This window comes from Drosophila virilis, chromosome 3 (assembly GCF_030788295.1).
Source record: "Drosophila virilis strain 15010-1051.87 chromosome 3, Dvir_AGI_RSII-ME, whole genome shotgun sequence".
In the NCBI taxonomy this organism is placed as follows: domain Eukaryota; kingdom Metazoa; phylum Arthropoda; class Insecta; order Diptera; family Drosophilidae; genus Drosophila; species Drosophila virilis.
Genome location: NC_091545.1, coordinates 26,288,333 through 26,299,961, shown reverse-complemented (window position 1 = coordinate 26,299,961; position 11,629 = coordinate 26,288,333). Strand labels below are relative to the sequence as shown.

The 11,629-nt window shown below is 47.0% G+C and overlaps 4 protein-coding genes and 1 non-coding gene across 6 annotated transcripts; 3 read left to right on the top strand and 2 right to left on the bottom strand.

Moving 5' to 3' along the window:
* Positions 1-151: 151 nt before the first annotated feature.
* On the top strand, positions 152-223 carry TRNAQ-UUG (transfer RNA glutamine (anticodon UUG)). Its single transcript has one exon. It is a non-coding gene; the product is annotated as a tRNA-Gln (tRNA).
* A 1,027-nt stretch (positions 224-1,250) lies between these two features.
* Gcat (Glycine C-acetyltransferase) lies at positions 1,251-2,926 on the top strand. Its single transcript, XM_002048594.4, has 4 exons — positions 1,251-1,368; positions 1,472-1,677; positions 1,738-2,599; positions 2,670-2,926. Exons 1-4 carry the CDS (start codon positions 1,329-1,331, stop codon positions 2,825-2,827), a joined length of 1,266 nt encoding a protein of 421 aa, XP_002048630.2. The 5' UTR covers positions 1,251-1,328; the 3' UTR covers positions 2,828-2,926.
* A 250-nt stretch (positions 2,927-3,176) lies between these two features.
* Positions 3,177-6,435, bottom strand: Klp68D (kinesin-like protein 68D). The gene is made up of 3 exons (XM_002048593.4): positions 6,323-6,435; positions 5,380-6,157; positions 3,177-5,321 (listed from the first exon to the last, which is right to left on the bottom strand). Exons 2-3 carry the CDS (start codon positions 6,042-6,044, stop codon positions 3,629-3,631), a joined length of 2,358 nt encoding a protein of 785 aa, XP_002048629.1. The 5' UTR covers positions 6,045-6,157; positions 6,323-6,435; the 3' UTR covers positions 3,177-3,628.
* LOC6623771 (spliceosome-associated protein CWC27 homolog) lies at positions 6,353-8,326 on the bottom strand. 2 transcript variants are annotated; one of them, XM_070208540.1, is made up of 5 exons: positions 7,657-8,326; positions 7,222-7,602; positions 6,953-7,162; positions 6,580-6,891; positions 6,353-6,524 (listed from the first exon to the last, which is right to left on the bottom strand). In XM_070208540.1, exons 1-5 carry the CDS (start codon positions 8,244-8,246, stop codon positions 6,476-6,478), a joined length of 1,542 nt encoding a protein of 513 aa, XP_070064641.1. In that variant the 5' UTR covers positions 8,247-8,326; the 3' UTR covers positions 6,353-6,475. The 2 variants fall into 2 exon arrangements, with proteins under 2 accessions (XP_070064641.1, XP_002048628.1); XM_002048592.3 differs by lacking the exon at positions 6,353-6,524 and having other exon boundaries at positions 6,538-6,891; positions 7,657-8,325.
* A 166-nt stretch (positions 8,327-8,492) lies between these two features.
* Positions 8,493-11,624, top strand: twy (fas-binding factor 1 twitchy). The gene is made up of 2 exons (XM_002048591.4): positions 8,493-9,932; positions 9,989-11,624. Exons 1-2 carry the CDS (start codon positions 8,566-8,568, stop codon positions 11,484-11,486), a joined length of 2,865 nt encoding a protein of 954 aa, XP_002048627.2. The 5' UTR covers positions 8,493-8,565; the 3' UTR covers positions 11,487-11,624.
* The last annotated feature ends 5 nt before the right edge of the window (positions 11,625-11,629 follow it).

Genomic DNA, 11,629 nt, shown 5'->3' with positions numbered 1-11,629 from the left:
AAGAAAATATGCGAACTTTTGATTTCGTTGCGGTTTTTTCCAAACATTTATTTAACCATTAAAAACGTCTTGAAAATGCTCTTAATCGAACGCTTTCATCAAGCAAATGTGTTTGCTTTTGTTTGTTGCTAAATTCAGGCAAGATACGAGCGGTTCTATGGTGTAATGGTTAGCACTCTGGACTTTGAATCCAGCGATCCGAGTTCAAATCTCGGTAGAACCTGTCGGTAATATTCTTTTTTCGATTGTTTTTATTTTCTAAAAAGTTAATTTTAACTTTTTTTTTTTAATATTTGTTGACTACATGTAAGTTTAAAAACGCATGAAAACATACATTTAATTAAAAAAATTGCTCTGTTTGCCAATGAGGAGAAAATTAAGATTTATCATACATGATCTACATACTTGTTCATGCTAATCTATTATGTTTGTTTATAAGCTCATGCCAGCTCGTTTCTATCAGATATACTTATTTGCACATGCATCAAATACCCTTCATCTGCATTTCAATACACTTTATTATTTTTGTTAATTCCTGAGTGTTATATAAAGGCATGTAAATAAATCTATAAATATTTGTAGAGGAACGGACTACATTAGAAATCTGTGTTATCAGCTGCATTTGTTGTTGATTCCAACAAATCCAATCAAGTTATCAAGTTCAAATCAAATGGTCTAATATATATATATATATAAAGTATCATATATTTAAATTTACATAAGTTGATACATAGAAAATTCTAATTGGCATTGACCTTGTGTGTAATTTCATTTAAAGATCCGAATGTAAGAATATTCGTATATTTCAAATAATTTGGAACGTGATTCAATCAATGCTAACGACCCATATACACTGAACACAATATTTGTTAACTTCCTTAAATTAAATTTAATTTGTTTAAAAAATAAATTGACTAGACAAAGTTTATTACTGAATAAAATGTTGATCAACTGAGGTGAACTCTTACAAAATAAACGCGCCTTATTCTTATTATGAAGACGAGTTTTTCTCAGTGTAGCAATCGAGCATATTTATACCAAAAAAAAAAAATTAAACAAATTTAACCGCCTGCACTGGCAGCTATGACAACGAAAATGAAAGCAAATTCAATTAGTTTAGCAACAAACAGTTATGTACATAGTTATGAGTACTATATATGGGGTCTATGTATTTATAAATCGGGAAAGCGACTTGTTGTTGTTGTTGTTGCCATGCTTTTTGGGGGCCTGTTGCTGTCGTAGTCGTTGCTCTGTGCTCAGTTCCATGCGAGGCGTTGAGTGGAAACGTGCCTGCTGTCTATAGATTCGCATTAAGTATACGCCGTGTGATGCCAGTTTTTTCGAAAATATTGTCGCTGGCCGGCTGCGGTAAGTCTCGCAGGCAGTTGGGTTTGTCTCTTATATATGGTATACCAATATATATATATATATAATAATTTTCTCCCATTATGCAATCGTCTTATGCGTGCAGCTGGGAGGCAGCAGCTGCGCCCGTACAGCGCGGCAGCGCAGTCCCAGCTGCGCGAGCTGCTTTGCCAACAGCTGAGCGGCATCCAGGAGGCGGGCACATTCAAGGCGGAGCGCATCATCACCTCGTCGCAGAGCACGCAGATTACGGTGCAGGGCAGCGATCAGAAGATACTCAACTTTTGTGCCAACAATTATCTGGGGCTGGCGGTAAGTGTGCGTGTGCGTGAGGATCGGGTGACTCTCTTAATGGGCGTGCTCATTGTTTAGAACAATCCGGAGATTGTGCAGTACAGCCAGCAGCTGCTGGCCAAATATGGCGCAGGCTTGAGCTCGGTGCGATTCATTTGCGGCACTCAGGACATACACAAACAGCTGGAGCGGAAGATAGCGCAGTTCCATGGACGCGAGGATACCATATTGTATGCCTCCTGCTTCGATGCCAATGCGGGCATCTTCGAGGCCATACTCACACCAGAGGATGCCGTCTTCTCGGATGAGCTGAATCATGCGTCCATCATTGATGGCATACGGCTGCGCAGGGCCAAGAAGCAGCGCTACAAGCACCGCAATCTGGCTGATCTGGAGCAGCAGCTGCGTTCGACTGATGCCCGGCTCAAGCTGATTGCCACCGATGGCGTCTTCTCCATGGATGGCAATATAGCGCCGCTGGCACGCATTGTCGAGCTGGCCAAGAAATATGACGCACTGGTCTTTGTGGATGAGTGCCATGCGACTGGCTTTTTTGGTGCCACTGGACGCGGCACTGAGGAGTACGACAATGTCATGGGCGAGGTGGATATTATCAACTCAACGCTGGGCAAGGCTCTGGGCGGCGCCTCTGGCGGCTACACCACGGGACCAGCAGAGCTAATCTCATTTCTGCGCCAGAAATCGCGGCCATATCTCTTCTCCAACACACTGCCGCCGGCCGTGGTGGCCGTGGGCTTGAAGGTCATGGACATGCTGCTCAGCTCCAGCGAATTGACTCAGCGCGTCCAGAGCAACACCCAACGCTTCCGCGAGGCAATGACCAAGGCCGGCTTCACCATTGCCGGTGAGAATCATCCAATCTGCCCTGTTATGTTGGGTGATGCGCGTCTCGCCTCCACCTTCGCCGATGAGATGCTAAGTGAGTCGGATATTTGATTGGCCATTCTCCCCTTTTTGTGTTACATTAAAATTTGTTTTAATTCCTGCAGCACGCGGCATTTATGTCATAGGCTTCAGCTATCCGGTGGTGCCACAAGGCAAGGCACGCATCCGCGTCCAAATCTCAGCGGCTCACACCGAGGCGGAAATTGATCGGGCTATTCAGGCATTTATTGAGGTCGGTCGCTCCCTGAAGGTCATCAAATAAAGCTGCAACCAGATGACATTTGATTCAAGCCCAATTGTCAAGTATTTTTGTGCTGCATTTATAATAAATCCAGAAATGTTGTTGGATTTACCAAACCAAGCTCAGCTTAAATATATAGAAACTATATTTTATTGAAATATTATTATTATTATTCACCTGGATACAAGCATTGTTAATCTCAATAGCTGCTGAGCTTCTATGACTTCGCTCCCTATATCTCACTGCTCGACGTTTTTTTCACTCTGTCCGACTTGCTCTTGTTTTCCATGTCTGCGCTTAATATCGCCCTTCTATGCGATTGTCAAAATGTCAAAATATTTACCGTGCTCTGTTAAAAGTGCATAAAATATTCGAAAACAATTGTTTTGCGTTGCTTTATTTGGTTCGTCTGATTAACTAAGCTGCTTTTACTATGCATAGTAAGTATAATAATAAGCAGTTTGAATTACACATTTAACTTAAGATTAAATTGCACATTAAATCAATGACTTTTCACAGCGGGGCAAAATTCAGGCGCTGCCCGACTGGTTACATAAAAGCAATAACAAATTAAATACGAGTTACTAAACAATAATTACAAATCATAATAATTAAACAATACGAAAATGAAAAATACTTTTATAAAGCGAGAATTGTGCGAAGATTGGGCTAAATAGTTAGCATAGATGCGCAACTGGAACAAGGATTCGATTTTTAACTGTGACTATGAGAGCTTTGGTTAGTTGATGCATGTGTGTGTGTGTGTGTGTGTGTATTTGTGTGTTGACTGAGATGAGTTGGATTGGGTTAGTCCTTCGTTGACTACTTGTTGACCAGTCCGCGCGCCTTGGGATAAGCTGACGCTGGCTTCTTGGGCGGTACTCGGCCCGTGGTCGGTCGTCGGTTCGAGTCGAGAGCTGAGCCCGGACTGGGCAGACCGCTGCGTGTGGACTTGACGGTACGCACGTTGGACGCGGCGCCCTCAGTGCTGGGTGTGTCATCAGTTGAAGCCGCGCCGCCACTAGCATTGCCATTGATGATGTTTTCGAGACGGGAACGCAGCGACTTTGTATGGGTGTCCACTATATCGATGTCATCGCCGGTTTCCATGGCCTGAGCGAGCACCGCCTGCAAGGAGGCAGACACCTTGGGCGTTTTGTACTCTTGTGTTGTGCGGCAGGGCATATCCAGCTCGTAGCTGACAATGTTCTCGCTTTTGAAACGCAGGGCACTGGGTGCACTCGATTTGGCCTCCTGCAGTGCATACTCGGATATGGGTCGTCGGCGCTGGGGATGCGAGACGGGACGCCTGCTGCTAAATTTGCCATCGCCGGCATTTATGGGCAGCGGTAATGAGGCAAACTTCCATTCCTCTTGCTCCTCGTCGTACTTGGCTTGCGTGTAGAGCCGCTGCTTCACCTCGATTGGCACAAAATTGTCAATGATGAGCAGTTGGCGCTTCAACTCCTTGACCAATTCGTTCTGTGCCATCTCCAGTTCGCGCAGATCCTGATTATGATCGTGTTTGCAGTCGTTGAGCTCCTGCTGTAGCGCCAAATACTTGGCATAGCATTTGGAAAGTTTGCGTTTCTTTAACTCGACCTCCTGCTCCAGCGATACATTGCGTTCTCGGATCTCAAGTGTCGTTTCCTCCTGCAGTTCCAGCTGCTGTTGTATTTCAATTTCACGCTTCTTTCGCTCCGCTATCTCCACCAGCTTTTTCTCCAGCTCAATTTGACGTTCGCTGTACGTGTCCAGCAGATTCTTGCCGCCGCGCACCAGCTGACCTTCCAGCTCAGCCAGTTTGGCGGCCAGCTTTGCGTTCTCTATACGCTCTCGCTCTAATTGTTCACTGGACTTGGCCACTTCCGCCTCGTTCTCCTTATCCGACTCTGGCTCCGATTCATCTGCCTCGCTCTCCGCCTCGTCCTCAGCCGCTTGCAGCTGCTCCTGCGTTACGCTGTCCGGTAGCTCGCGCTGTGTCGGCTCTCGTTTGGGCTTCTTGACGCGCTTCTTGGCTGCCGCAGCCAGTTTCTCGGTGCGCTGTTGCTGCTGCGGCGCAATAAGACGCTTGAGTCGCTCAATCTCTGCCTGGTACTCTTTCAGTTTGGCATCCTGCGGATCCTCGTTCTTAATGGGCTGGTTCTGTATGTTCTTGGCGCGCTGTGCATACCGCAGTGTCGTCAACGTCTCGTTGTAGTTATAGTTCGAGGGTCCAATGTTGGCAATCATTATGGTTTTGGAGTTGCCGCCCAGCGAGTCCTGCAGTAATCGCGTCAGCTTCGAATCACGATACGGCACATGGGGCGAATTCTCAGCAAGCGCGGAGATTACATTGCCCAGCGAGGAGAGCGCCAAATTGATTTTGCTGGCCTCCTTGAGGCGTTCCGCCGAAGCGCCCGTCTTTGACTGACGCTCACTGCCAGCCAAATCAATGAGATTTAGTTTTCCCACCTTAATCGTGTTCGTCTCCGTGTCGCACATCTCAATCTTAATCATGAATATGGCATGCGAGCTGCAAAGTAATAGTCAGACCATTAATCAACCGTCTGCAGCTTTATCTTAAGACTTACCGCGAGCTGTGCTCGTTCATGTTGGTGAAGCCCACGGTGCGATTCTTGTTGCCCACCTTCATGACGTTCGTCATATCGTCGACGCTCTTGCAGTTGATGGCATGCAGATTGGGCACATAGACGCCGGAGCCCCGTTCGCGCACCTCTAGGTGCTTGGAGTTGGGTTTTAGCAAATCGCGCAGTTCCTCCATGTAGATCTCCAGATAAGAGACGTCCACCAGGAACTGAAAGTTCTCGGTGCGATTGATGTGCAGCCAGATTTGCTCAAACGTGCGCGGAATAATGCCCATCAAATCATCATTGTTTCGCACTCCCTCCATCGTAAACGTTTTGCCCGTGCCCGTTTGGCCATAGGCAAAAATGCAGCCATTAAAACCATCCAACACGGAGCTGACCAGCGGGAATACCACCTCGTGGTAGAGCGTTGTCTGTGTGGCAGACGCATCATATGCCGCATCGTAGGTGAACACTTTCCGCTGCTCCTTATTGACATCCACTAGATTCTGTAGCTCCACCACACCGCGATTCGGATATACATTGACCACTTCCGGTGAGCCCTCAGTGCGCTCCCGATTGCTCATCGGACGGCATCGCACCACCACCTGGACGCACTCGTTCGGCGTTTGGCTATTCGCTGTGCCAGGGCGTTTGCTCTTCGCACTCATTTTGCTGTTGGTGCTGCTGCTGAAGCTGTTTTGGAGACGGTGACTAAAGCAGCCTTGCCTTTGTGCCCCCTTTTCACCCCGCGCTCAGTGGCCGTTTTTGTCTGGGGCTGTAGCTGTGACGACAAACAAATGTCAAATAAAATCAATAATTTGACAGTGGCACAAATTGTGGCTGTATTTTCTGGCGTTTTTATGTTATCATTTCTTCTGACAAATGACGTCACTTAATTAGCCAAATTTTGCGAACAATTTGGAGTTTAACGCCTTGCAATAATTACCTGTATTTTTAAAAGCCAAATTACTTCACCTTGAGTTCGTTTTTTTTATTGTTCAGCTGCTACCGCTAGCCAGGCTATCGATAGTAATTCGATAGTTAGTTGAGCATTTGCTAATCCAAAAATACGTTTACTTATCGATAATACTTCAGGCGATTAATCGAAATGTATCGGCCTATGCGATATACGCGCAAAACTTGAAAATCTAGTTAGCAAAATTACTAAAATAATTAATGAGTTTATTTCGTCAAATATTTTACCTAGAGGATTTTAACTTATGTGCAGATTTATTATGATCTGTTGCGCCTCGCATGCGTTTATTAAGCGGATTACGCGGATCGTAAACATCGTACCAGTCATCACCTTTGGTAGATGCATCTTTGGCCAACACAGGCGCATTGCTGTTGAAATTTAAGGTGTGCGCCAACCAGTCGTCTCCAGTGATTTCCTTTTCCACAACACTGTCGTCCATTTGCTTAGGCTCTTCATCGACATCCTCAGTATTCGATTTATATTTGAATTTGTCCAATTTAGATTTGAACTTAGATAACAACGCCAATGTAAATTCCTCTCTGATATAAAAATTACAACTATTTTCACATCGATTATATATTTTATAACTAGGCTACGCACCTTCCTTGTCCTTTAACACTGTCTTTTGTCTTGGCAGTATACATTTGTTTTACTTGAATGAAATCTTTAATATAATGATTTTCGCTGGCTCCCTTAATGGCATCCTTCTTTGAATTCTTTTCGGACTCCTTGGAAAGTTGTTTCTCTTTGCTGACCTTATCCATTTGATATTGCCGCTTCAATGAAGCAATTTCTTCACGTATTTTGGACCTAGAAATCAGTGTGAATAAAGCCAAATAAAAACAGCATAGCGACAGTTATGCACATACTTTTCTTTGGATATTTTCTGGTTTTGTTCTTGCTCCTGGGTCATCAGAATGTCCTCATCGTCATCCTCGGATTCACTTTTGATCTCTTCACGTTTGACCGGCTTTGCCGATGTGGACTTAGTTGCTCTGGCGAGTTTACTCTTAATAATATCTGAGCAAGTGGCGGCTGTTTTAGTGACAGTCTCTTCGCAGTCATCTGACAAATTTTCCTCGCTTGCCGCTCGCTCTGTTTTCGGCACCTTAATGGGCTCCTTGCTTAGCTTTGGGTCATCTGTGGCATCATGTAAGGATTTTGCTTTTCCAGCATTTTGCTTTACAAATATGCTCGTTTCCTGTTCGTCCCCTTCGGCCTCCTCTCCAAAGGAAAGTAGTCCAAAGTTTCTAAAGAAAAAAACCCAGTGAAAGCCACAATATTTTGGGAAATCTAATACATACTTTACGCCTTGTTTTTCTTTTTTGGTTTTCTTCGATTTGGAGGCTGCTTTGGGCAGAGAGCGCGGCACAATATCGTTGAAGGGATTGCTAAGCACTTCTGTGGAAATAATGCGATGCGCGTACATGGGGCGTTCCTGGTGATCGACGATGCCCTCCTCCAGCTTAAGCATATTGAATACTGTATCGCCTGTGATCTTGCCAAAGAGTGTGTTCTTGTTTTCCAGCTCTGGCGTCGGCGCAAATGTGAAGAAAAATTGTGAGGCATTGTCATCCTTGCCAGAGTTGGCCATGCCCACCAGGCCGCGACGAGAATAGCGCAATCGCGAATGGAATTCATCCTTAAACGGATGGCCATAAATCGATTCGCCGCCAGTGCCATCGCCATTCGGATCTCCGCCCTGTACAATGAATCCTTTGACCAGCCGGTGAAAAGTTGTGCCATTGTAATAGCCCTCCAGGCAGAGTTGGACAAAGTTGCGACACGCTTTTGGGCATTCCCTGGCCCACAGTTCTATATCAATATCACCAACTGTTGTTTTCAACAAAACTTTGCCAGATGTTGGCGGCTCCTGGATGTAAATATTGCTCATTTTTAAGCAAATAAACAAATAAGACTAAAATTCTATACTGCAGCGTCGCTGTGTTGATGGTTGGCAACGCGTTTGAAAAAAGTCAGGGCTGTTTGTGCCAACAGCTGTTTAAGTTCGTAAAATATATCGATGTTTTAGTATCGATATAAATACCTGTTGCATTCATTTAAAGTGCGTACACACCCTCAAAGCATAATGTGCCAAAAAATACCAATGTTCGTTACTAAGCAACGGTTTCTTTTTACATTGTGTCGTCCTTGGCTTTGCTTTCAATTTCAAGTATTATAAAAGCTACCAAAGAGAGTTTATAGAATTTGTAATGAACTTTAGCGACGACCCACTGGCTGATTTACTCAGTGATAATAGTTTGGACAATGACAACTTTTTCGACGCGCCACCCGGCGGCAATGCAAAAAAACTGCCCAAATCCAACAAAGCCAAGAGTAAATTGGAGGATCTCTTTGGCATAAAAGAGGAATCGGAACCGGACGCCCAAAACGCCACGGCAGCAAAACAAACTAATGCCAAACCGTCTGCTTCGAGCACACCGCGCATTGTCAAACAGAAACCGACGCTATCGATGGACGATGCCGACGATGATGACTTAGGATTTGATCCCAAGCGGCCAAAGAGCAGCGGTGGCGCCAGGAAAAACCTATTCGACGATTTGCTTGGGGCGGCAGAGCCTAAAAGAAACATTTTTGATGAAATTTTAAGCGGGAACGAGACCGCATCCAAACGTCCCGCTACTGCAAAACCCTCAATGTCCCGCCAGTCAACGGATACAACGACGGACAACTCCAACGTGCACTCACAGGCGCGCCCTAAGACCGCAGCGGGCGCGGGCGCGGGCAGGCGCAGCTCAGCCTCTGTCCAATCCACCAATCTCAACGCGGATCCTTTGGGTCTATTTGGTAGAGAGAAGGACACAAATGCTACAGTTTCGGGTATGTCAACGCCCGTGTCCAAAAAGCGCGGCACAGCTGACTGGCTAGGCTTGGCTGCAGCGCCCGCAGCTGCCGAGGAGGAGCTGGAACGTGGCGCCTCGCCACCAACGCCCAAGTTAACCATAGAGCACCCACCAGCGCCAAAGAATACCTCCGATATACTGCGCATTCCCGACTCGGACGAGCCGGAACACGAGCCGCAGCAGCAGCCAAGCACGCGTCCGGCTGGGGACAGCACTGTGCAAAAGATCCTATTGCTCAACAGCCTAAACTTGGAGAGCAACCACAGCTACAATGCTTTGCAACAGCAGGAGACGCAGCTGACGATTGCTGCCCAAATGAAGAGCCAGGAACGCGCACTGCTCGAAATGCAGCTGAAGCAAGAGACGCAGGATCGCAAGTTTCATGAGCTGCTGCAGCAGCAACTGCAGCGCCAGCAGCAAATGGAGGAGCACATCAAGGCGCAGCAGGAGCGCATCAATATGCATCTGCAGTTGATGATGAGTCAGCCCGTCTTGGTGCGTGCCGAGCGCCCAGAGTCTCTGCCAGCTGCTGCTGAAATCGAAACGAAAATTCCATCTGATTCCGTGCCAGCCAAAGATGACGGCAAGGAACAGCTGCTGCAGCTGGAAACAGATGTCAAGCGTAATTCGCTCGAAAAGCAGCGACTCGAGGAGCTGGTGGCCAACATGAGAGTCAACTACGAGCAGGAAATCGAAATGATCGAGAGCTCCTACAAGTGAGTGCCTCAATACAAGTTCTCGAAGAGAGATCTCGAAACCTTTTCCATTTCAGAAAACAGCTGAAGGTATTGGAGCAGCACTTGGCTGCTGTGGAGCAGCGCTTGAAGCTGGAGAACACCGAAATTACAGATTACTACTCCGGCAAGTTGGATAAGCTTAAAAGCGACTATGATCTGCAGATATCCAATTTGAAGCAGGATCACGAGGACGATTTGCGCATGCTGCGCAGCTCGCATGAGGCAGACATGGAGCGCATAAGGCAAGCCAAAATACTGGAGCAGGCCGCTGTGCAGGATCATGGCAGCTACTTGGAGACGCTGCGCATGGCATCCAGCGATTTGCAAGAGCTGCGCGAGGGCCTGACCACGACCAAGGAGCGCGAACAGCAATTGGAATTGCGTGAACGCCGCCTGGCTGATGCGGAACGCCGTCTAAAGATCGACGAGGAGGGTGCCGAGCAAGAGAAGCGTCGTCTCATGGAGCTAGTGAGCACGCTGGAGTTGCAGCTGGAACGCCTGTCCAAGGACTCCGCCGAGGAGAATTGGCAGCTGCGTCAGCGCATGGCCAGCATCGAATCTGAAAAGAAGGCATTCGAGCGGGAGAAGCAGTTCCATCGCGAGCAAATGGAGCGCGACGAGAAGCGAATTGCGGAGCTAAAAAATCTGCAGCTGGCCGAGGTTGAGCGCCTGCAGCTAGATATGCAGCAGGAGCGCACGCGCCTCCTAGTTGAGCAACAGAAACTGGAGATGCAGCACAAGCTGCATGAGCAGGGCGACTTGAATGCTGAGCGACTGGAGCTGGAGGCGCAGCTACAGGTGGCACGAGATGCCATTAAGCGAGCGGATGAGCAACAGGAGCGCTGTCACAAGCAGCAGCGAGATCTGGAGCAGCGCAAGCGGGTGCTGCTGGAAAAAGAGAATGCGCTCAACATCAAGGAGGATGAGGTGCTGCACACGTCCAGCGACTATCGGCGGGCCATCAAGCGTTTGCACGCTGCCGAGCACAAAGCTCGTGAGGCCGAACAGCTGCTGCATGCCAAGCTGCAGTTGCTGACCAACCGTGCACAGGAGCTCAGCGAGAAGGAGGCACAAATCTCACAGGAACGCATGCTGCTCAGCCAAGATCGCATGACTCTGCACAAGATGAAGCAGCAGATCAGCCAAAGCAAGTGCGCCCTCTGCAAGATGGGTGTCGAAAACGTGGAATTCGCACAACGCATGGCTAGCCATGGTAAAGGAAACCAAGCCACCAAGAATGCAGCGATTCAGCCAGTGGCACAGGATCAGGTGCAGGTGCAGACTCAGTCGAGGTCTCAGCTGGAGAACAGAAATGTTAGTCAAACCGGAATGCCTGTGGGCGATATTGTTGAGCGCATGCTGGACGAAAACATTGAGGCCTCCTATCGCAGGATGTACAATTTGTCGGATAATGAAGATTTGGACTATTGGACAACGGTTGGGCTTGATGACGATTCCAAAAAATTAGTCCTGGACAACGGCAATAGTTTAGACATCGAAGACTTAATGTTGGCAAATCTTAACCTGCACTGAAAACATTTAAAATAAAAGAAACACTATTTCCAAAATTGTAAAATTACAAATTTTTAAATTTAAAAGCTACTTATCGATAGTTTTGACCAACAATCGGTATTTTTAATATATTCATCGCAATAGTCTGATTCCAGTGTGTACAT